We start from the raw sequence: 25,730 nt of genomic DNA, 5'->3' as shown, positions 1-25,730 counted from the left end.
TTCAAAAATTTTCAATTCCTTGTAAACGTTTTATTTTAACTGTATCGCTTCTTGACAAACTTAAAATAATAAAACGAATCTAATAATAACATTTTTCAAGAATTATGGTAAATGACAGAAAATTTAATTTTTTTTACAGAAAAATGAAAATAAATCCTAAATTATAGGTAATTTTCCTATCATTTTCGTTCTTTGAGTGACAACTGATTTTTTACATTCTCATCAGAGAAGGTATTAGATTTGTGTAAAATTTGCCCCCCCCCCCCAGTTTTTGTCAAATGTCTACGTTTTGAGACCCCCTGAATCCGAAAAACAGGTTTTACGAATGTGTCTGTCTGTATGTATGTATGTATGTCTGTCTGTCTGTGAACACGATAAATTTTGAAAAAAGTAATCTATTAGATTGCCCTTTAGTACAATCTTTTAGTGTCCTAAACTAAAGCATGATACGAACAAAAGTCAGGAGAAGAAAAACTTTTTTTTTAAAAGCCCTACAAGATTATGGTAACAACTTTTTTAATTTGGTCGAAAAGTTGAAAATTCCAAATTTCATCGTATTAAAAATGTTTGAAACCACATTTTTTCAACATTTAAAATTTTTATGTACGGTTGCTCATAGTACTCAGAAACTTGAACAATTTATCCTCCTAGCCTTTTTTTATAAAAAGAAAATTATTAGAGTTAGAGCATTTTCAAAATAAAAAAATAAAAAAACTAAAATGAAAAATTTTAAGCCAAACAACACATGATATGAAAAAAAATCAGGAGAAGAAAAACTTTGCTTTTTGAAAGCCCTACAGGACTATGATAACAACTTTTTTAATTTGGTCGAGAAGTTGTACACTCCAAATTTGATTGTACCAAAAATAATGAAAAATCCAAAAATTCCATTTTTTGGTCAAACTAGGCAAGATACCAAAAAAGTGAAAAAGCTCAAATTACGCGCCCTGGAAAGAACTACAAATGAAGAATGAAGAACTTTTCGATATAAGCTACGAGAAAAAATGAGACAAAACTTGTTCATCCAAAAAAGAGCTATAATTTTTAATAGGACAGTTAGTTTTTGCTTTAGTCGTAAAAAATAACATTCTAAATAAAAATATTAAATTTGTTTGAAAAAACGACAAAATGATATGAACTTAAATTACCAGACAAAAGTTGTACGCCTAAAAAGATCTATAAATTTATTATTTTTCGATAGGACGAGATTTTTTTTTAAATCGTAAAACATAAGATTAAAAATTAAAAAATTAACTTTTTGGAAAAAGCACAGAAAAGACTAAAGAGGACATAGGCTCCTATATATGACCCTATATAGGTTCCTGTATTAGACCCTATGCAGATGCGCAGTAGTTTTTATATAATCGTAAAAAGCAACATTAAAAATAAAAAAATTATAAAAACAAGGAAATAAGAAATAGAATGATTCAATCTTTATGCATATTATGAATTGTAATGATATACATTTATATAAATGATACATTTTTCAGAGCAGCTTAGAATACAATTTAAAGCAAAATAATAAACAAATACAAAAATAATCATGATAAATACAATTTTCTTTTTATTTTGCAATTTTTTAAGAAGTAATCCTTGACAGAGTTACATAAAAAATGTATTATAATTGATATAAAAGTGTTGTGTATAATGCAGAAAAGTTGACATGTTGGACAAAATCGAGTGCGAAGCACGAGATACGTGATGAGAATGTGTTCGTTAAAACCAAAAGAGCTTTAACAAAAGAGAGTTCAAAATCACAAAATTATAGTTGTCGGTCCGTTCACCTTTGATTTCTAAAGGTCTGTGTCCGAATGCGGAAGAAATGCAAAGACTAAGCGCGGAGTGCGATTGCCGTGAGTCGCGTGCCGTAGGTGCGCTCAAACTCTCGAGATAAGCTTTTTTAATGAGAGAGAATTCACAATCACAAAATTACAGTGGTGGATGGTTTAAGTCATAATTTTAAAATGTTTGCGCAAGAATGTGCGAAAATATAAAGACCGAGCGCGTAGCGCGATGTAAATACATAATCGAGCGCGAAGGGCGAGAACCAACAGTCGCGCGCCCTAGGCGCGCTCAAAGGGGCGAAGAATTTCCCCGTGTGGTGGGCAAATTTTTTTTTTTTTAAACATTCAAAAACGTCAAGTTGTAGGGAATATTTGCCCCAAAAAATTAACGTATCATTTAACAGGATCGAATATATTTTTGACAAATTAAGGATTTTTGTGGAGAAATTTTTTTTTTGAAAGAAATAAAAAATTTTAAGCAAAACATTTCTGGTTATTAATAATTTTTTCCCTAAAAACCAAACTTTTTTTCTCGCAACTTATGCCATCTGCAATAATCGTACATTTCTCAAAAGTATAATTAAAGTTTGTTTTCTAAAACCTCAACTTTACGTACCCGTACTATTTTAATTTTAACTCAAATTCCTTGATCGAAAATCCAAAATATTGAGGTAGTCGAAAGGAGAGGACCATTCGCTAGTTTCGAGTTTACTTAAATTAAATTTTCATTCGCGAAATGAATGAATGGTTTAAAATGAGATTGATCAGGTACCAATCGGGATTCCCGATCTGGGCGTGTATTTAATCCGCGATCTGGCCCCTACCTGGATTCCCGATCTGGGCCCGATCGGGGCCAGATCGAAATTTCTGCAGGGGCTATATATAAATTAGGTACTTTCAGGTAATTTGTATATAAGTAAAAAGTAAAGATGATAAATGATATAATTATTTTTCTTCCTTTACATATATTATTTAATTCCAAATTAAATTTCAATTCAGTGAAGTTAATTTTATTCAAAGTAATTTAAAGTATCATTGAATTTATTCCAACAGAGCTGAAAACACATCAAATATTAATTAAAGTTACAAAAGAAAATGAATGTAACAAGTAACAAGATAACTCTCTATTTATTTATTAAAGACTGAAAATATAAATAAAGTCTTTACATCTTGGTAATCCTACTTACACTATAAAGTTTTACATTCAACTTAAAATATAGCGAGGTGAGACTGATGATGGATATAGATTTTGAGATGTACATACATAATCTAAGAGTTGTGAAAGTTACAAAAAAAATCAAAAGGAAATCCCACTTGCTCCTTTAAATCGTAGGGTTTAGTTCATTTGGCTTAAATCGATGTAATAAATACTTAGCGTCCACAAATAAAAAACGCTTCTTATAATGTTAACTACTACTTTTTTTCTCTTAAAAAGTAAATAACGGTTCTCTGTCCTCATATAGATCAACTTCCTTCAAGGAAAGATGTTCTCTTATTTCTGCCTATAATTACTCTTAAAATGTAGAAATGGTCACAGCTTATTATTTCCTTATATTGGGAGAAACTCTCGAGTTCTAATGAATAATTAAACTTCCATTTGTACAAATTTATACAAAAATTAAAAATAAGAATTTATCGTAAATTTTAACAGGTCTAAATGCCAAAAGTTTCCCTCATTGTAAACCTTAAGGCTTATCAAATCTAGCTAAAATTAACACCTGGTAAGTATACATTCCTTGCAATCTTTATCAATCATAAAAATTCTAAGAATCCGTTATTTTGTTATCACGCGATGACTAATACAAAAGGTATTCACACATACGCCATTCCTCATAACTTATTGTCGTCAAAATTGTGTAAAAACGTCTTCGCGTTCTCGATTCACTATTTAGAACTAAACTTTTAATAAGGTTCCGTCACTTCTGCTTACGTCAAGTTTTTTGCACTCTTTTAGATTTTTGCCATTTTTTTTCTCGCTAAGTTGTTTGACGAGTGACTAGTCTCCACAAGCCTTTCTCTGAAAGGTGCAGGATAATCTATACTGATTATGACACTGCAACTATTGGCTTGCTTCCTCATCCGATTATTTCCTTGGAATTAGCACTTCGGTGAATTGCAAAAAAAAATAGGATGGTGAACCTTGATCAGAAGGCATCATAGCAAAAGTGATCATCATCCGCAAAAATACTTGGAAAATAGAGAGATGCTCATGACTTTAAAACTGTTCCTGTTGCAGTAGAACTTTAAATTTAACTATCCTATTTAGTATTTAGGATTACATCATCAGGAAACATCAATCTAAAAATGAAACTCTTATTATTACTCTAATAGGTTCATATATAGTATGAGACCTATTTAGAAATTTAGTACCCATTACACGTCCGATTTGGATTCTATTTCTGTCTCTTTAATCCCTAAAACCATTTATAGTTGACTAGTCCACGAATGGGAGTAGTTTCTATTAAAAGAAGCATTTTAGAGATCACAGAATCCAGAATTAGAAAATGAAATACACAGAAAAGGCACCCAACATTCTGTAAAATTTGTTATTGTTCCAAGAATTTTAGAATCACTTCACTTCCTCACGGTCGTTTGGAAAATCGCCTTTTTCGCTGGCGACCTGGAGCATTAAGTTCCGGATATCATTATCCTTCAACAACAACCTTTATGGTGTTTTGACCAAGTTTTCACCCATCTTTGTACGCGTGATAAGAATCGGCGTTTTAGGAACACTGTCTGGATTGTCTTGAAGAATTATTTTCACTCTTTGAGCATCAGGACTGAGAGGAGGGCTTTCAAAGTCCGCGGGTATCATTGAAGTATTTGGATGTGTTTTGATATCATTGGAAGACAAATTTAATGACATTTTTGAAAACTTTTCAGAATTAATGTAAAGATCTGGATTGGATTTTCCATTTGTGGTGGGTCTTAAAAATTCTTCGTGAGGGATAGACCTTCTTGGGGGTTTAACAGGGTCTAGAGACTCTGGAGCTGATGGTTCTGATTTAGCTGATGGATCTGATTTTTCAGAGGGAACTGATTTAACTGGTCCATCCACTGTACCATTTCCATTTCTGCTCAATGGTTTCGAATCTTTTGCGTCCTGAGGAGGAACAGAATTCATTAGAGGCACACTTTCCGTATTACCATTTGATGATATCTTTGGTTGCGCATTTCCAGCATCCAAAAGAGACTTTCTCATTTCCTTCAACTCAGTTCCCCTCTCAAGATCATCTGGAACTCTCTTCTTCTTACAGAAATCACCCTTGTAAGCTGCCAATCCAACCAAGCCTACAAAAATGGCCAACAAGATAATAAGAACAACCATCGACCCATATCCCATCTTCGTTTCCTGGGATGATGCATTTGCTATTTCTGGTTTAGTTTCACCGTTCTTTGTGGCATTCAGTTCTGTAACATCTGACAAGTCAAAACCCGATTTGATAGGAATAAGTGCTTGTTGACCAGCCTTAGTTAGCTGTACTTTCACTTTAGGTTCTTTGGCTGAATCAACTGGCAAAAACTCTTCATTCTCGATGTCTGATACTGTTTTTTCTTCTGGAGCACCAGTCGTAGATTTATCCGACCAACTGCCAAACAAGCTTTCAAATAAGCTTCCTCCATCTCCTTCAGCCACGGTATTTTCGAAAACAGTTCCATCTTCTGCTTTACTGAAATCTATGGGTGGAACTCTCGTTCCGGATCCTTCAAATTCATCATCGTCTCCTGATCCTTCGACTGCATAAACTAAATCATCGTTCACTGCTGGCTTTTCTGTATGGGGCACTGGGGGACTTGCGATAGCTGGTTTTTCATCTGTGTCGAAAAAGAGACCATCATCACCTTTTAGTTTGCTCTTTTCTAGTGATACTTCGACTGGACTAATTGGGGTTGCGGATACTTCTACTTTTGATGATAGCTGAGCGGCTTCGAGAGGGATTTCTGGTGCAGGAGTGTGAGCTTTAGATGTTTTCGGAGCAGGAATTTCAACTTCGGGTGTTTTCGGAGAAGGAATTTCAACTTCGGGTGTTTTCAGAGAAGGAATTTCAACTTCGGGTGTTTTCGGAGAAGGAGTTTCAGCGTCAGTTGTTTTAGGAGCAGGCGTTTCGGGAGCAGGGGTTTCCGGAGCTGGTGTTTCAGCAGCTTTTGGAACATTTACTGCTGGAGCTGCAACTACTTCCATGTCTTCTTCCTTATCATCCTCGAATGGCTCCTCATCACCAGATCCTATTTCTCCAGATCCTTCAGGTGCCCCAACCACGGGCTGGTCCATCTGCATTCCTTCATCCTGTTCCTCGAATATACAAATTAACTTCGAGCTAGGTTTCAGCAGAGACCATCCTTTAACCGAAACTGGACCTGAACAAAGAGCTGTTTTCGAAATTTTGACCCCTTTTTCTAACAATTTGTCCCTTGCTTTCAAAGTCGAACAGTTACAATTTAATGGATTTCCAGAGATGTCGAGAACTTTCAGACTTTTTAGATTAAGAACAGCTTCGGAAATATCTTGGAGAGAATTCCTTCGTAGCCTGAGGTTTTGCAAATTCTTTAGACCCTCCAGAGAGCTAGAATTTAGGTATTTAATGTGGTTGTCAGCTAGGTTTAAAGAAAGTAGATCTGTTAGAAGAAGAAAAGATCTTGGATGAATTTCTTCCAAGTCACCTCCGGATAGATCTAGGTATCTCAGACTGGTCACATTTTCAAAGGCATCTGAAGTTAGGACTTTTTGTGCCACAGAAGCTTTCAGGCTTTGAAGTTCGTAGGTGTCAATGTACCTGGCGTCCTCCAGGAAATGGCATCGAGCAGCTGTTCCATTTTCGAGGCTGCACAGGGCCTCCGTTGGCCTCCAGAAATCCAGGAGAAAAAGCAGGAAGAACCCGAAGAGATCGTAAGACCGCATGTTTGTTCTGATTCTCTTGAACAGAAAATAAATTAATAATTAAAGATTGCTAATAACAAATTTATGAAAAAGGTTTATTATTAGGATTAGCTGAGACAAACATTGAATCCAACCATTTTTTAAATTGAGTCATTTGTTTTCCTTTTTGTGCACAATTATAAACATTTCGGATTTTCTTTTAAATTCTAAAATATATAATTTAACTTTTTTTAACATTCTATCTCTTAGAGTGATGTAAAAAAACTAAATCCAAATATTTTCTAATTGAACTGTCATTGTGAATCTAAAAAATATTTTACGAATTTGAAATTAGGAATTTTTCTAAATTTTGAAAATAACAAGCTCTAAAATCTACTCTCCAATTTCGTACAATTTTACTAATTTTTAAATTTTTTATCGCTATATTTAATATTTTAACTGTTTTAGCCAAGTCATAAATATATCACGGAATTGTTTGGGGCTCAAATATACTGTTTTCTTAGGTAAAATATTATACAATTATCTTTTGTTTTATGCCAAAACAAATTTTTTCATAAAATTAGATCTATTTAAATATTTAGAGAATTTATAACAAAATTAACTCAAATTTCATTTTAAAAGTTTTATTTTTAAAAAAATGGGCATAATTTAATTTTCTTTGCAACTCCCTTACGTGAAATATACATTTTTTTAAATTCCTTTAAGAAACTTGAAAATTTTGAATAATCTCCAAATTTCGTATAATTTTCGAAAAAAATACTAAAAAGTTATTTTCTCAAAAAGGCCACCTTCGATTTAAAAAAAAAAAATTTCCTAGATTCATGCTAATATGAGGGAGATATACTGTGCATTACCCCCTCATCAAATTATCCCTTTATATAAAAATAAACTTATTTTTTAACATATAAAATACGTTTATTAAAATATAATTTTTTTGTGAATATTCTTAGTTTTATGTCTCAAAGAAACTAAAATCATATATTGGGATGACATAATTTTGCCGAAATATAAAAATTCCAAATATTAAAAAAAAAAAATAACGAAAATATAATGACCGAACCAGAAAATTTAGAACATTTTTAACTAACTGTAAATATGTAGCAAAAAAATTGAAATATTTCAAAAGTAAAAGTTAACGACAAGAGACAAATTCAGAATTTTCCAATTTCCGAAATTTTGGAACCAGAATTTTCAAAATACCGAAAATTCAAATTCTACAAAATACTGAATTCCAAAAATTTCTTATTAACAAAATGTAAAATAAAAAAATAATATTTTGTGTCTGATACAATAATTATTTTATTGGATATCATGTATTCTCCATACTTTATAGCTTTGAATTAAAAACATCTCTTCCAGAAATTAACCTTCGGAAATTTAATAAATGTTTTGAGATTTTGAGCATTCGGGTTTTAAAATTTCGGTCATTATGTAATTTCGAAAATATAATAATTTCGTCAATTGGGCATTTCAGAATTTTTCTAGTTCCTTTAACTTTTAAGTTCGGACTATTTTGATTTCTTTAATAAACATTTTAGGTGGTTTTATCTTTTTGTTAATTTAAAATTTCAAAAATGTTTATTTATCTCTAATTTTCAGTTTCGGTAATAATTACTGTAAAATTGAATACCGAAAATATAATTATTATATTTTCGGTATTTTTTAACTATATAATCCCGATGATAAATTTGGGAAAATTATTATAAATTTTGAAAAATTAAATTAAAAATGATGTAAAATTAAGATAATTTTAGGATTTTCAGTTATATATGCGAAATTTTCTGATACTTTGTGTCTGGAAATTCTGAAATCTGGCACAAAGTGTTTTATGATGTTAGATATGGCCGATTACCAGTCAAATAATTATCTGTAAAAACGAGAAAAAAAATCTCCCTTGGTTCGGATTCGAACCGAGAACGCCACTATTTACGAGTAGAGCGTTAACAAATTCCCAATTTTTTTTCTCGTTTCTCCAGAAAATTATTTGAACAGTAATCGGCAATTACATAAATGATAAAAAACGAAAGTTTAAAATGCCGTCAACTGGATATAAACTTTCAAAATAAAATGTTTGCATACTCATCAATGTTTCTTTATTTATTTTATTTAATCATTTTCAAAATTTACAAATTTATTAATCAATTATTTAAATAATGAGATTAAATGTGAAATTTGTCTAATTTTCGTTAATAAAAGTACGCGTTAGTCAGTCAGATTAATAACATTAGAATTTTTTTATAGCAGTAACTTTAGAGTAAAAGTAAAGTACAATATTCATTTTAAGGGGATTAAAATGACTCGAGTTTTACCACATTCTTCGTGAGTCTAAGAGGATGCATTATGTATTGTAATATTTGAACCACATTTTCTAAAGGAAATTTTACTCACGGGTAGCAAAGCGATTTTCTTGAAAAAGTTTCTTAATTTTTTTTTCATTGAAAATTGAGCCTTCTTTTTCGCCTTTAAAATGCAACGCACCTGCTAACCCTGTATGCCAGGCTGCAGACACTAGATATAGTTTCAAGTCGAGTACAACCTTCAATTAGTGCCTCCTTTTTGTCGGTAAGGAAGTTATTTTTTACCATCGAACCAAATTAAAAATGATCATTATATGCTATTATTATTTATTTGTATCATTGTTATATTATATTCAGGTTAGCCGTTTTAAGTAGACACAACGATTCCCGGTCATTTCCCGATTTTTCCCGGTTCGCAAACATTTTTCATGGACAATAAAATTAAAAAATTAAAATCCTAAAGCTAAACATTTTTCCATTAGCAGTAATCAAAAATAAATTACAAATTAAAGCACTTAAAGTGGAATTCTTACATTTAAAATTTTTCAAATTGAACTTTAAAAGGTTTTTAATTCCAAAATTTTGGATTCAAATGCTCAATAATTTACACGTAAAAAATGGAAGGTACTAACACTTTTCAATTGAACAAATTTAAGTGAAATTCAGATAAACTGCAAATTTTAGAATTTTTAACTTTGATAAAATAAAGAGTTCAAATATTCAGATAAAATGGTAAAAAAGTAATCCGCATTATCATTTTTAATGCTCTAAATTAATGAATCAATTGACTTACATTTTTTAAATTGTATTATTTGAAACAATTTTAAGCTAGAAGCGTTACAAATTGAAATTTTTTTTTAACAGAACACTTCTTAAATTATGAGTTAAATTATTTTAATTTTAAATAGTTTGAACATCCTTGAAAAACTTCAAAATTTTATTTTAAAATCTTGAGAAATCTAGAAATTGTTTTACATTGATTTAAATTTAAAATTATTTTTGAAATTTTTTTAGAACTCCTAAATATCTTTTGAAATGAATCGAATTTTTCCTACAAGTTTTAGAAAAGCCTGCAAATAAAAAAAAAATGTTCCTCGAATCTTCCAGATTCTTTTTTTAACAATTTTAGAAACCTTTTAAAATCATTTTCAATATTCTCTCAAAATAATTCTCCAAAATGAAAAATTATTTTCAATTTTCTTAAGAATCGTAAGAAAATATTTTTATTCTTTTGAAGTCTTTCACAGTCCTTAAAAAGTCATTAATTTTTTTTAATCTGAAAAAATCTACATTTTGTTTTAAATTAGGCTGTGGCTATTGGCGCTGAAATTATGGTACGAATAACCGAATTTTGTCGATATATACTACGTTTAAATTATTTGAAATAATTTTAAATTTTAAATGGATTTTGAATTTTTTTCAACTTCTAAATACATCTTAAAATTATTTAAAAATTGTCTACAAATAATAATTGTTTTATTTTTATTTAAATGACAAAATTCAATCAATTTCACTTAAATATTAAACATTTTTCAATAGATCAATCGAAATTGTAACGTTCAAAATTTCAAAGCACTTTGAAATTTTAACGATTCAAGAATTTTTGTGTCAATTAATTCAGTTTAATATTGTTTACTTTTAAATATATGGTTATGATTTAATCGCTTTAAGTGAACAGTAAAATATTGCTAAATATTAAATAATTATTCTTTTTCTTAAATTAAACAATTTGAAATTGAATGGATTAAAAATGGAATATTTTAGACTGAAAGAATATTTTATAACAAATAAATTATTATAAAGTTAATTTTAAGTTGAAAATCTTTTATGAAGTTTCAATCGAACGTTTGTACGTTTTACTAAAACTTTCGAATTGAAAGTTTAATTTTTAACGTAAAAATCTAGAAATTATTAACTTTGAACGGATTTCTAATCGTTTTGTCAAAAAAATGATTGTTCCCTTTTAATACTTAAAGTACAGATTCATTTTAAAAATAATTTATTTATATTGATAGTTGAAAAAATAAAAAAAATTTTTTACAAAAATTTCCGTTTCAAACGCTTTTAATTTTTAATTGTTTAAGTATTCAAGACTGCATTTTAGAATTCTTTAAATTAAAAATTAAAACTTATAATGAACAATTTTTAAAGCAGAAGATTTTCGAATTACGCATTGTAAACTGAATGTCATAATTGAAAAAAGATAACAATTAGACTAATTATTTTGAAAACTATTGAAATCAAACTTGGACAAATTTTTCTTCTAAATATTTGAAAAAATTCCCGGTAAAAAAATAAATACATAGTCATTTCCCGGTTTTTCCCGGTCTCCAAAAATTCCCGGTCATTATATGATTATAAGCGACGAAGATGCAGCTTTTGAAAATTTTATTAGACTTGAAAGAAGATCCAGTAACTGCAACCCGACATACAGTACTACTTGGCGCGTTGCATTTTATAGGCGCAAGAGAACACTTAATTTTAAAAACAAAAAAAAATACAATAAGAATATTTTTCCAAACAAATCGTTCTGCTTGCGCTAATAAAATTACCTTTAGATTATTTAGATCAAATGTTACATTAAACAATTAATCCTCATAGACGTATTATGTGTGTGGCGAAAACCCAAGACATTTTAATCCCCTTAAGGCTTTCTGGAAGTATCTAGAACGTGGGATTGTTTTTCTATGAATTTTTTATGATAGAAAAATCGCGTTTTTAGGGATTTCGAATTTTTTTAAAGCCTTGCGTAACTATCGATTTTATGGAGATAAATGTTAAATATGCTACTTAAATTAAAGGTGCTATTTGCATCAGTTTTGCTAACGTCAATCAAACCAAAAATATACTGCGTCGTTATAGAGGTAAATGACGTTCAGTGATAAAAGACAATCATTGAGAGAATCTTATTTATTTTATGGAATGATTAAAAATAGTTTGCGTAATGCCTACGTGATAATTCTGGAAATTCTTTTTTTTTTAGTCATATTTAGGTACGAGCATTTAGGTAAACATCACGAGGGAAACAAATAATCTTTACTTTACTGTAATTTACTGATAAGGAATTTTTATCTAAATGGTGATAGCGATGAAGCAAGAAAAAGAAGGTTCACAAACGAAAGAAAAGAACAAGTGAACTTGTAACTTTTTTAAATCTTGTATAACAATAGAAAATATTTCTTTTAACAGTACTTTGGTTGTTTGAAATCATTTGGTTGTATGAGAAAAACAGGTAAGTAGTTTTTTAGGGGGAATTTATTGTTTCTTGGTTCAAATTTTACTTTATTTTGACAATTCAAAACGCAACTGTAAGCTCAGGATATTCCAATGTGGAATATACAATTTTTTTGTTATATTTTAATTGTAGAAACTATTAAAACTCGATTAATTTTAATTGAGGCAAATTTTTTTTTCTAATCAAAGATTTGTTTACTGCATCTTGTGTTAGTATAGTACAAAAGAAATATTTTTTTGTAATTTATTATTAATACCAAAATTCAACCCAGATCAAGATATGAAATTTCGAATACAGAAAAAATAATAGAATCAAATCTTGAAATTAAAAATTGTTCAATTATTAACAATTTCATTAGTTTAAATTTTTAGGTCAAAGTTATAATTCTGTAAAGTAAATAAATTACGTACAATTTTTTTCCCTGAAATTTTGGACAACGTACCCTCCTTTCTTAGGACCCCTAAGTTTTGTACCCCCCCCCCCCCTCCTATCTTACGAGTGAAAAAAAAATTTCAACAAAAAGTAGTTAATCCACTAACAAAAAATATTTTTTAGATAACAAAAATATGCCATTCAAAATGTTGTTTTTTTAAAACATAAATTAATTAAGTTTAATTTTTTAGCTTTCTACACTGAAGAAATGGTTAGTTAATCCAAATATTCCGTTTGGTAATATTTGGTACTGATATTTTATTATTTGGGACTACAATTTATTTAGTTGCTGGTACTACCTGAATAGTCACTGCAACTAATGTAACTGCTGTAATCACTAATAAAATAGCATTACCATAACTTACTAACTAAATAGTTGGCTCAACTAACCACTTTGTTCAGTGTACAAAACATTAAAATTTTTAACCAAATAATTGAATTTTTGTCCAAAAAGATAAATTTCCAATTAAGATTAATTTCCTACCTAAAAAGACGAATTCTTAACAAAATGTGTTAGGTTTTAACTAAACTGTAGAATTTTAGACCAAGAAGATTAATGTTTCACTCAAAAAGAGCATATTTAAACGAAATACAGATGTTCCAAAACAAATAATTGAATTTTTAACAAATTATATACATTTTCAACCAAATATTTCAATTTTTAAACTGAAATAATTTATTTTTTAATAAAAATGGAACAGTTAAATGAAAGAAAAAAGAATTTTCTAATGAATAGTTGAATTTCAAAGATAGAACTACGAAGTTTATATATGCAAAATAGTTGAATTTTTGATCAAAAAATGAGAAGTTTCAACAAAAAAATTAATATTGAATCAAATAGTAAAAATTACAATTAAACATCACAATTTTTAATCCAAAAATAATTCTCATCGAATGATTTCAATTTTCAAGCAAAGAGGTGAATTTTTAATTTAAAAAAAGGAATTTTTAGGGAAGTAATTAAATTTTCAACTAAATGGTTAAGTTTACAGTTAAAAATATTAATTTTTAATCCAAAAAATAATATTCATCAAATAGTTCAAGTTTTGACCACAGTTTAATTTTCTACTGAAATAATAAATTATTAACAACAACAAAATTTAAGAAAGTAGTTTAACTTTCAATCAAATAGTGAAATTTTAAATGTAAAAATATAAATAAGAAAAAAGAATAGTTAATAAATGAACGAAAAAAAGATTTAAAATTAAAAACAATTTATTTGAACAAAAAGGGAGATACATGAAATATCAACTAAATAATTAAATTCTTAACGAAATAGATTAATTTTCACCCAAAAACAGAACAGTTTAACTTTTCACTTAAGACAATTTATTTGCAACTGAAATTTTTTTTCAAAATTGTAAAATTTTAATCAAAGGAATGAATTTTTAACAACAAGGATAAATCTATAACTAAAAAATTTAATTTTAGAAGAAGCAGTATCACTATTACCCAATATTTCGAACAAATAGAAATAGTTGAAATTTTACTTTAAAAATTAGTTCTTGAACCAAATAAAACGGATTTTCAACAAAATAGTTAACGTTTTAACCAAGGAAATATATTTTCGAGTAAAATTATAAATCTTCAACTAAAAAATTTAATTTCGAACAATGTAGTTCAACCATAAACCAAATTATTCAATTTTATATCGAATTGTTTAATTTTCTACAAAATTGTTGAATTTTTGAGTCGGAAATAAGATTTTTCTACCAAACAGTTGAAATTTCAAACCGAAAATGTAAATTTTTAAACAAAACAAAAAATTGAATCTAATGCTTAAAATGTCAAGCCAAAATGATATTTTATGCCCATTAAAAAATTATAAAATTGTACGTTTTTGTGAAACTAAATTCATATTGCTATTAAAACATTTTATTTCAAAGTTTATAAAATCTTAGCAAGGTCGAGGGGGAGGGGCAAATATCCCGTTATCTTTTATGGGAGCAGGGAAGGGGCAGAAAAACAGCTTGCGTGATTTCCGGATGGCCCCTAAATAGTTTATTTATACATTATTATTTTAATGAAATAGAAAGATTTCGTTCGTAAAAGTATAAGAATTTGAAGTGACTCCTGAAATGTGCTAATTTCATTTTTTTCTTCAAATTTTATATCTTTTTAAATAAATCGATAATTGAATGTTACCAAATTATTTAGAATACTACTACAGAATACATAAAAAAGCGCAATCAAATATTGTCGCAATAAAAATATATTTGATAGAAATTTTCAACCTTTTAATTATATTTTTTTTTGTCACTGGCCCTAAATTTAAAAGCCAGAACATAAAAAATCTTCTATAAAAAAAGAGTGCCTAATTTGATACTAATTAGTAAATTAAATAAATAAGTTACTTGAATATACAAAATATATAAAAATTAATGAAAGTTTTGAGAAATTCTCAATTTGTCAAATTTATCAGAAACTTTTTGTTTACATACAATTTCATTAAAATCCTTTGCAGCATTCGTAAAATATTTTCTCCCTGTGACTTTTTTCTAGATGGAATGAGAGGTTTGAGCAACAAAAAATCATCGCGATGAACTTTGAAGAATTCGGAAACCGACTGTCGATCTTTGAACTTTGAACACCTTTTTAGCAATATACAAAGTCAACTGGACATTATCGCGATACACGAATAAACTCGAGACGTCTCCAGCTTCAGCATCTTGCTTTGCGTGCCGGTTCTATACATAGCAAGCAACTTTCGGCATGCTATTTGCACTATTTTGCATACTATTCACAAATGGCGACAAACTCTGACTTCATCGCGATTCTGCGACTATCTCAGCATCGAATAAAAGACGTACTAAAAAAATTTATCGAAATTAAAAACAATATATTGAAATTAAATAAATATACTGAAATTAGAAAAAAAAATAACCAAGAGAAGTACAATTGCCAAAAATTAATAAAAACCAGTTAACAACGTATACTGATCATATTTTTCATACACAAAGTTGGTTTTACATAGAACATTTACTATATAAAATTTAATATTGTTATATTTTCCTATATAAACTATTTTCTAGACGGAATATTTCCAACGCAGAATTTAATACTGTTATATTCTTCCGACACAAATTATTTCTAACAACGAATGTATCCTTTACAGAAATAAATTGATTTTTAACAATAAAGTTCAATCTTCTATAAAAAAAAGGCTTTTCAATCAATAAAAAAAAATGTTATCCAAAATGTTACCTTTTTAGGTCAAAATTTAATTAATTTCTATTCTCAAAATTTCTATAAAATAGATACATTTGTAACCAATTAAATTAATTCAAATACCGAAAAGACAAATTCTAATTAAATAATTTAACTTTCAACCGAGAAAATTAATTTTCTAAAAAAAAGAAAGAATTTTCTACAAATCATTAAATTATTTACGCAAAAAAAATAATTTTATCATTATAACTGGAATTGAATACTAATAATATTGTTCAGACACAAAATATTTTCTACATAGAACATTTCCTACGTAAAATTAAAACTGTTATATTTTCTCTACGCAAAATATTTTCTAGAGAGAATGTTTCATGCGCAGAATTTAATGCTGTTATACTTTTCCTACCCCAAATATTATCTGCATGAAATTTAATACTGTAATATTTTTTTACACAAAATATTTTCTAGACAGGATATTTCCTAGACAGGATTTAATACTGTTATATTTTCCTACCTCAAATGTTTTTTACACCGAATACTTTTTACATAAAATTTAACACTGTTATATTTTTCAAACACAAAATATTTTCTAGACATGATATTTCCCACACAAAATTTAATACTGTTATATTTTTCCTGGACAAAATATTTTTTACACAGAATATATCCTTCACTAAAATAAATTGATTTTCAAAAATACAGTTGAATCTTATAGAAAACAAGATTTTTCAATTAATAAAGAAAAAAAATCAACGATGATGTTGAATTATTACGCCATAAATAAATTATCTTAAATTTTTAAGCTTTCTTCCAAGCTGTTGAATTTGGTATCTAATAATTTAACCAATAACTAAAAAAATCAAATTTCCATTTAGAAGATTAATTTAATAAAAAAAGGCGAATTAATGGAACCTTTAACCAAGAAACTAAAAGGACAATTTTTCATCAAAACTGGAATTGAATATTATTCATATTTTTCCTACGCAAAATATTTTTTACACAGAATACTTCCTACATTAAATTCATATTTTTATATTTTTCCTACACAAAATTTTTTTGACACAAGATATTTTTTTACATAAAATTAATACTATTGTATTTTTCCTACACAAATATTTTCTAGAGAGAATATTGCCTACACAGAATTTAATACAGTTATATTCTTCCTACGCAAAATATTTTTACACAGAATGTATTCTTCATAGAAATAAATTGATTTTCAACAAAATAGTTAAATCTCCTATAACAAAAAATTTTTTAAAGAAACAAAAATTACTTCCAAAATGCTAAATTTTTAAGTCATAAATTAATTCATTTTATTCTTTAAGCCTTCTGCAAAACAGCTGATTTTTTCAACAAAAAACTTAATTATTAAGAAAAAAATACATTTTCCACCCAGATGATACATTTTCGAATAAAAATTAATTCCTAAAATAGACATACATTTTTTATCAAATAATTAAACTTTCAACCAAGAAAATTAATTTCCGGCAAAGAAAAATAAATTTTCAACATATCAGTTAAATCTTTAAATCAAAAAGACAATTTTTTCATCAAAACTGAAATTGAATAATAATCATATTATTTCTATGCAAAATATTTTCTGCATCAAATTAATACTATTATATTTTTCCTACAAAAATATTTTCTAAAGAGAATATTGCCTACACAGAATTGAATACTATACTATATTCTTTACAAAAAATGTATAATTCATAGGAATGAATTGATTTTCAGCAAAATAGTTCAATCTTCTATAAAAAAAGATTTCTTAATCAATAAAAAAAAACATTGCATCCGAAATTGAAAATTTTTAAGCCATTAATTAATTCATTTTATTTTGTAAGCTTTCTGAAAAACAATTAATATTTTAACAAAAAATTGAATTAATAAGGAGACAGATACATTTCCCACCAAGATGATTAATTTAATAATATATAAATATATTTTATTCAATCCAGGTATACGTTTCGGTAATACGTTTCTAATCAAATAATCAAACTTTCAACCAAGAAAATGAATTTCTGCCAAAGAAAAATGAATTTTCAACAAATCTGTTAAATTTTTAAACCGAAAAGACAATTTTTCCATCAAAACTGGAATTGAATACTAATTATATTTTTCCAACACAAAATATTTTTTACACAGAATATTTCCTACGTAGGAAAAAATTGGTTTTCAAGAAAATAATTAAATCTTGTATAAAAAACGTCTTAATCCATAAAGAAAAAACATTGCATCCAAAATGTTAAATTTTAGAGCGATCAATTAATTCATTTTAACATTTAGGCTGTCTTCAAAACAGTTAATTTTTTACAAAAATAATTGAATTAATAAGCAAAAAGATACATTTTCCACCAAGATAATTAATTTCCTAATGAAAAAGACGACTTTTTAACAAGATGCTTAAATTTATAATCTAATAATTAAATTTTCAACCAAGATAATTAATTTCCCGCAAAAAATTAAAAATGAATTTTCAACAAATCAGTTAAATTTTTTATCTAAAAAGATCATCTTTTCATCACCACTGGAATTAAATAATAATCATATTGTTTCTATGCAAAATATTTTCTAGACAGAATATTTCCTAATATCAAAATAATACTGTTATGTTTTTCCTAAACAAAAATATTTTCTTTACAGAATATTTATTACATTAAATTTAATAATGTAATATTTTTTCTACACAAAATATTTTATAGATCAAATATTTCCTATGCAGCATTTAATACTGTTATATTCTTCCTATACAAAATATTTTTTTACAGAGAATGTATTCTTTACAGATTAATTAATTAATTCATTTTAATTTGTAACATTTCTGCAAAACAATTGATTTTTAACCAAATAATTGAATTAATGACCAAAAAGATCAATTTTCCACGAAGAAGATTAATTTTCTAATCAAAAAGTCGAATTCTTAATAAAATACGTGAATTTCTAATCTAATAACTAAACTTTCAAATAATAAAATTAATTTCCTACCCATAAAAAGAACTTTCAACAAATTAGTTAAATTTTATAACTAAAAAGATAATCTTTTTATCAAAACTGGAACTGAATACGAATCACTTTTTTTCTACGCAAAATATTTCCTACACAGAATATTTCCTTACATATACTATAATACTGTTATATTTTTCCTACACAAAATATTTTGTACACAGAATATTTTCTCCATAAAATTAATACTCTTATATTTGTCATGCAAAAAATATTTGCTAGGCAGAACATTTCCTAAATAGAATTTAATACTGTTATATTTTTTCTACACAAAATATTTTGTACGCAGAATATTTGCAAAGTCAAATTAATAATATTACATTTTTCATAAAAAAAATATTGCTTAGACAAAATATTTCCTACAAAGAAATCCTTTACAGAAATGAATGGATTTTTTACCAAACAGTTGCGTCCTCTGGAAAACAGATTTTTCAATCAATAAAGAAACAAATTTTATCAAAAATGTTTAATTTTTAAGCCATGAATAAATAAATTCTCAAAATATTGTACGCAAAAATAATCTGTCCAATATTTATCCTACACGAAATATTTTCTACACAGAATATTTCCTACATTGAATTTAATATTGTACTATTTTGCCTACACAAAATATTATTTACATATAATAAACATATCCCTTTACGGAAATAAATTTTAAATCTTTCATTCTGAAAATATTCTAAAAATATTGTATGAAAAAATATTCAGTCTAATATTTTTCCTGCAGAAAATATTTTCTACACATAATAGTATTTCTTACATCGAATATAATACTATTATAGTTTTTCTACACGTAATATTTTCTAGACAGAATATTTTATGTACAGAATTTAATACTGTTATAATTTTCTTACACAAAATATGTTTTACACAGAATATTTCCTACATTAAAATTAATACTTTTACACATATTTTTCCTACAAAACATATTTTTCGAACAGAATATATCTTTTTCGGCTAAATTTTAATCCTTTTTGTTAAAAAATACGATCATATTGTTAGAAGTATTTTCTTATAAGCATCGATTATGGTATAAAAGTATTCTTTCTTTGTCGAAAATTCATCTCTTTTGGTTGAAAGTTCATCTAGTTGGTTAAATTGTTGGTTACATTATTTTGGTTAAAGAAAATTTTTAGTTTGGTTAAAATTTATTTTTTTTACCTTGCAGATTTTTTTCCTTTTGGCAGAAAGTCTTTTTTTAACGACAATTCAAGTATTGTTTTAAAATGCAAAATATATTTCGACTTGAACTCTTAAGAATTTAAGGTGTTTCATATTCAATTTAATATGGTATTTATATTAATTTTACTGGGAGAAATTTATTCCCTTATTGTAACCTTTTTTTTTTGAAAAAATACTCTATTTCTTTATTAGTTCATAAGATTCTTTGTAAAAAATTCAGTTTCTTCGGATATTTTTCTACTAGATGACACATCTTTTTATAAGTTTCAATTTTCAAGCAGAGTATAGATCCTTTGTTGCACGTTTCATATTGTATTAATTTTATTTCCTTTCGTGTTAATAATTATTAACAGTTTTTAATTATTTAATTATTTTTAATTATTTATTAAATCAGGTGTCTCAGATAGTAAGCAACTAATTGCCTTTAATAAATTAAAAATGTTTTTTACAAAATTTGTAAAATAGCGGAAGGGGAATTTTGTTACGATTTGTTACATGTGGAAGGGGACAGGTAAAAAATGGCAAAAAAATGTGTCACATAATTTCTGAATGGTCCCTTATCTACATCCGTGACACAAGAATCCTGATTTTTTAGTGCAATTAACGCCAACCGGAAAAAAAAACGTTTTATATAATTATGTCGAGTCAACAAGGTATTAATTTCAGCTTATACTATAATTTAATTCAACCTGCAACTGAAATTTCAACTCTTGGAAATAATAATCGTCTAAACTGGGGAATCTTTTTTTACACAAAGGCTTACGGATACGAAATTGACTACCAAATATTTTCAAACTGACATCAATAAAGATAAAAAATTTGCAGTTTGTAGGACAAAAACGTGCGCATTCTATAAAAGAAATTTAGTTTCCAAAAATATATAAATTATATTGTAATTTTCAAATATTATAATTCACTTTAAATGTATAAAAAATTATGAAAAATTCAGATTAACAAAGCTACTGTTAGAGTACTTCATGCACTGTTATAAATTATTAATTAATGTTACTAAATATGGATAAAACATTGAGAATTAAAAATGTTATAAATTTTGCTTTGAATATTTTTCAAATTCTAAAATATGTTTGTAATTAACAATCAGTAAATTGTATAATGTTACAAGAACATTGATTGAGAAATATTTAATTATTTTATAACCTTACTGATAGAAGGAACGATAAATAATTTAAATTTGATCAGAAAATTCTCCTGGGGACAACCAAAAATTAGAAATGAAACATCAAGTGATCGACTTAAATTTAGAGTAGAATAAACACTAAATTATTGATTTAATGATTATAATAATTATTATTTATTATTGTAATAAATTAGTTTTGATTTAGTTTTAAAGATGCAGTTAGATTTTTTGTATTATAATAATAGTAACAACACGAAGTTATAATACCTACAATTGGTTAACATAAATAATGTAATCTAGTGCTGGCAGTATAAGCAACTATAAAAATGTTGATAAAAAATCTTTTATGATACTCAATGTAAATTTATTAATAAGGAACTATTATCTCTCAAGGAGCTATTTCTGAATTGATGTCTCTTTTTATGATTCTACAGTTATATCAACATTACTTTTTATTTAACTTCTCTCATTGTTATTAAAGTTCCGCTAAACTGGAATTAAATATCACTATTAATAATAATAATTTTCTTTTTTTTTCTTCGACGTAGGAAATCTTTCTCTTTTAATTGATCCCAAAAAAATATAAAAATAAATTAATTAAAAAAGGACGGCTGTTTTTCTGTAATTCTTGAAAGTGATTTTTCTAAAAACCCCAACTTTAAACTTTTTTAAATCATTGAATCACATAAAAAATTATTTTCGAATTACTTTCAAACATTTTTTTTGCATTTTTCTGAGAAACAATAAAAGATACAAGAAAATTTTTAGATAACATTTTAGTTTTGAAAAAGTCTTTTTAATATTTTGCATCGAATTTCGAAAACACGAAAAGAAGATTTTTATGAAAATCCCAAGTTGTTTATATATTTAAAAAAAATATTTTTACAAAGTTTCTCTTAATGTAAAAGAGGCAACCTATCAGTTTTATGCTAACTAAAACATTTTTAAATCGGAACATTTTGTTTAAAGTATAATTGTTAATTTTTTATCGTAAGCAGTACAAGGTATCATTACCACGTATAAAAATTTTAAAAAGTGGTGTTTTTGATAAAATCCACTTTTAGGAATTTTAGAAAAACAGCTACCATTTTTCGATTTTTTTCAATTTTTTTTTACAATCAATTAAATGAGTAAGAATTTTCACAAGACTTTTCTCGAAATTTTGCCTGATTTAAAATGAAATTGGCTAATTATTGATAAGTAACCTATTTTTAAATAATGTTTAATAATAATAATTGTTTTTAACGATTATTACATACTTATGAGGTAATTATTATTTCTTAAGACAGTGTATAACGTTGATAATGAATCATGTATTTTGATAAATATCATTAATAATTAATCACTTTTACGAAATATTGCTTGATAAATGTTCTGATAAACTGTTCCTCATAAAAAAAGTCTTTTGCAATGCAATAAATGGACTTTAACTCTATATTTATTCTGATCAATATTTTAAATGAGTACGATAAAAAATCACTAGAATGCGCATGCAAATAATGATACGGCTATTCATAGAAATGTGACTCAGAAATTTAATTTACAATTTTCTATTCTAAGTTTTCAATTATTATTATAATTTTTAATTTTAAACAAAGTTTAGACTCGTTTAGTTTTTATCTCTTCCAGTTTTAATTCATTCATTTTGAAAAATTCTAGTTATAAATATTTTAATTGATACAATTTTCAACATTTTTAGAATAAATTAAACTTAAAAGGTGTACAACATTTTTAATGTTTTAATAATGAAAAAGTCAGTGATTTTTGTATAAAAAATCACATTTTCTAGTAAAAAAAATGCAATCAATTTAAATTTTTCTTGATACTACATGATGTGATATTTATTTATAAGATTTATCATATTTAAAATTTCTATAATTTTAATTTAAAATGATAATGTTTAGATTTCCGATTTCAATTTTTACAATATTGTGGGCTACTATTTTGGAATTGTACAGTTTTGAATGTTTTTTTCTTTCTAATAGTGTATAATTTTGAAGTGAATCAATTAAAAGTCAAGTTGGTTGAAACCAATTTGAATAGAATAAAATTTTCAGAAGAACAAATTTTGGATAAAAAATGGATCCTAAAATTAAATTTAAGTTTTATTGAATTGGGGGTTCTTTTTTCTTGTTTTCTATTAAAAGAAAATCTTAGGTTTTTATCATTAAATACCTTTAGGTTAAAAAAATAGTAGGTTTTGAATGGATAATATCTCTCATAAACAAATGATTTATTACTCTTTTATTATCAATTAATCATCATCAATGGCATGGAAAAATGTTTTATAATCGGGAAATAATCAGAACTTAGTTTTTGTTTTCAGAGACGACCTGCCATATTTCAGATTTATGTAGAGAATGTGACTGCTAATATTGTAAAATAATTCTTAATGAATAGCCTTACTGATTAAACAATATTAAATTAAAATCCTCTCAAATCAATATTAGTTTAAAATTCAGATATCAATAATATCAGGACAATTTCAGTATTGACTTTTTTTAAAATTTTATATGAATGCCTTGAAAATCAATTTGATTTTGGACTATTTTGAAATTGTCCTATTCATTCAATTTTGATTTCAATTTCAAATTGGGGAGTTTTATTCGCTTCAAATTAAAACTGATTCAATTTAAGAAGTTTTTAATTTGAAATATTTAAAATTTGAACACTTTTAATTAGAAATAATAAAATGGTAATATTTTTAAATTTTCAATGATCCAGTTTTCGAAGTTCTAGTCTGAAATTATTAATTTTTCAAATTGTCCTATTTTCAACATTTTAATCTGAACTCATTCAATTTAGTTTTTTATTTTAAATTGTGAAATTTTACAGACTTCGAATGAAAAAACATTAATATTCAAATGTTTGATATCTTTATATTTTTCAAATTTAAAAGCTTCTAATTAGAAATAACACAATTTCATTAAATTTTCAATGATACAATTTTAAAAGTAATAGCATGAAATTCTTTCATTTCGAAATTGTCCTATTTTCAAAATTTAAATCTAAATAAAACCTATTGACATTCAAAAGTTTTTTTGTTTGAAATTTTTCAAATTTGAACGCTTTTATTTAAAAATAATACAATTTTAGTTTCTTAAAATTTTTAATGATCCAGTTTTAAAAATTCTACTCTAAAATTTTTCAATTTCGTAACTAACCTGTACTTTAAATTTTTTAGCTGAATCCATTCAATTGGAAACGATACGCTTAAGCTCATTTCTTATAAAATATCATCAATTTAAAAATTTTTATTATGGAATTTCAAATATTGTCATTTTTAAATGTTACGTAAATCTAAAATAGTTTGCTTTAGACCGTTCTCAATTTTTAAAATGTTCAAGTACTCCAGTCTGATATAATTTATTTTCTAAATTTTTCTATTCATTTAATTCATTCATTTAATTTCAATCCACGATCCAGTTTTCAAAATTCTAGTCTGAAACCATTCTACTTTGAAATTGTCTTATTTTCGAAATTCTGTTCTAAATTTATTCAATTAGAAATTATGCACTTTTAACTATTTTCTAACAAAATATCTCCAATTCAAAAATTTTTATGGTGGAACTCGAAGTGCTGTTTTTTCTTTAATTGCACCTAATCTAAAATTATTTGCTCAGGACTATTTTCCATTAAAAATCGTGCAAAATTTTTTTAAATTTAAATTTAAGTACTTTCAATCTTTGACTGTTAATTATTTCTTCAGAAATTTGAAAAGATCTTAATATTTGAAAAGTTCTTAATTATTGCATTTTTAAATTGTTTGTATTAGTAATGTTAAGAACTAAATGCATCTTTTGGTTGGTTTAAGCATTTCCAAGTTGATTTCTGAATAAATTTAGTTGATAATTAAATACTGTTCGTAGAATTACATCAAACGCTGCAGTATTTTTTTTCCTTTTTAATTTTATTTTCAAATTTTGCATTAGCAAATAAACTTGACCAAAGGAAACGAAGGAAATATACTCACTTTTCGTTTACTCAGATGTGGCTTCACGAAGAACGCGGCTCCGGTAGCATCTGTAACATTTCAATGAAAGTGCTAATGTGAAATTACGTTTTCATAATAAGAAAAATTATTATATTAATATTTTTACGAAAATAATTTTGTGTTAAATCTTTTTTCAGATTCACTGAAACTTAATTTACACTTCTAATTTTTTTCTTATAGTGTAACATATTTGTGAAAATAACAACACAAAGAAGCATTCTTGGAAAAGAGAGGGAAATAAATGAACATGAATAGGAATTATTTTCTACGAAAATCATTAAACTGAAGGTTGCAACAAACGAAAAAAAATGTTTTTTTTTAACTTGCAAAAGCCTGACATTTTTTGGTAGAAAATCATTTTATTTATTGTCTAAAAATCACAAAAAAGTTGTATCCCTTTAGGTAATTGCAACACACCCCAAAACTATAAAAATTGAACAAAAACACAATTATTCAAATGTCTACAATTTTCTAACTGATCCATTATATCTTATTTTATATCTTATTCTATACTGAAGAAATCTTATAATGTTTGAAAAACGTCCTTCTGTTTTCCTTTTACGTAAAATTAAATTATAACACAAAGAGAAAAATGCGCCCCTATGAATTACATTT

At 26.4% G+C, this 25,730-nt stretch overlaps 1 protein-coding gene across 1 annotated transcript in view; it reads right to left on the bottom strand.

Moving 5' to 3' along the window:
- Window positions 1-2,907: 2,907 nt before the first annotated feature.
- The window catches only part of LOC117181481 (protein windpipe-like), a 96,190-nt gene continuing 73,367 nt past the window's right edge, over window positions 2,908-25,730 (bottom strand). The window contains exons 2-3 of the mRNA XM_033374185.1: window positions 25,095-25,144; window positions 2,908-6,699 (exon numbers count right to left, since the gene is read on the bottom strand). Of these exons, the coding sequence (XP_033230076.1) occupies window positions 4,450-6,684 (2,235 nt within the window). The 5' untranslated portion in view covers window positions 6,685-6,699; window positions 25,095-25,144 and the 3' untranslated portion in view covers window positions 2,908-4,449. The remainder of the gene's footprint in view (window positions 6,700-25,094; window positions 25,145-25,730) is intronic.

This window comes from Belonocnema kinseyi, chromosome 10 (assembly GCF_010883055.1).
Source record: "Belonocnema kinseyi isolate 2016_QV_RU_SX_M_011 chromosome 10, B_treatae_v1, whole genome shotgun sequence".
Lineage (NCBI taxonomy): Eukaryota > Metazoa > Arthropoda > Insecta > Hymenoptera > Cynipidae > Belonocnema > Belonocnema kinseyi.
The sequence above is the reverse complement of the archived record's forward strand: the minus strand, read 5'-3'. Positions and strand labels throughout refer to the sequence as shown.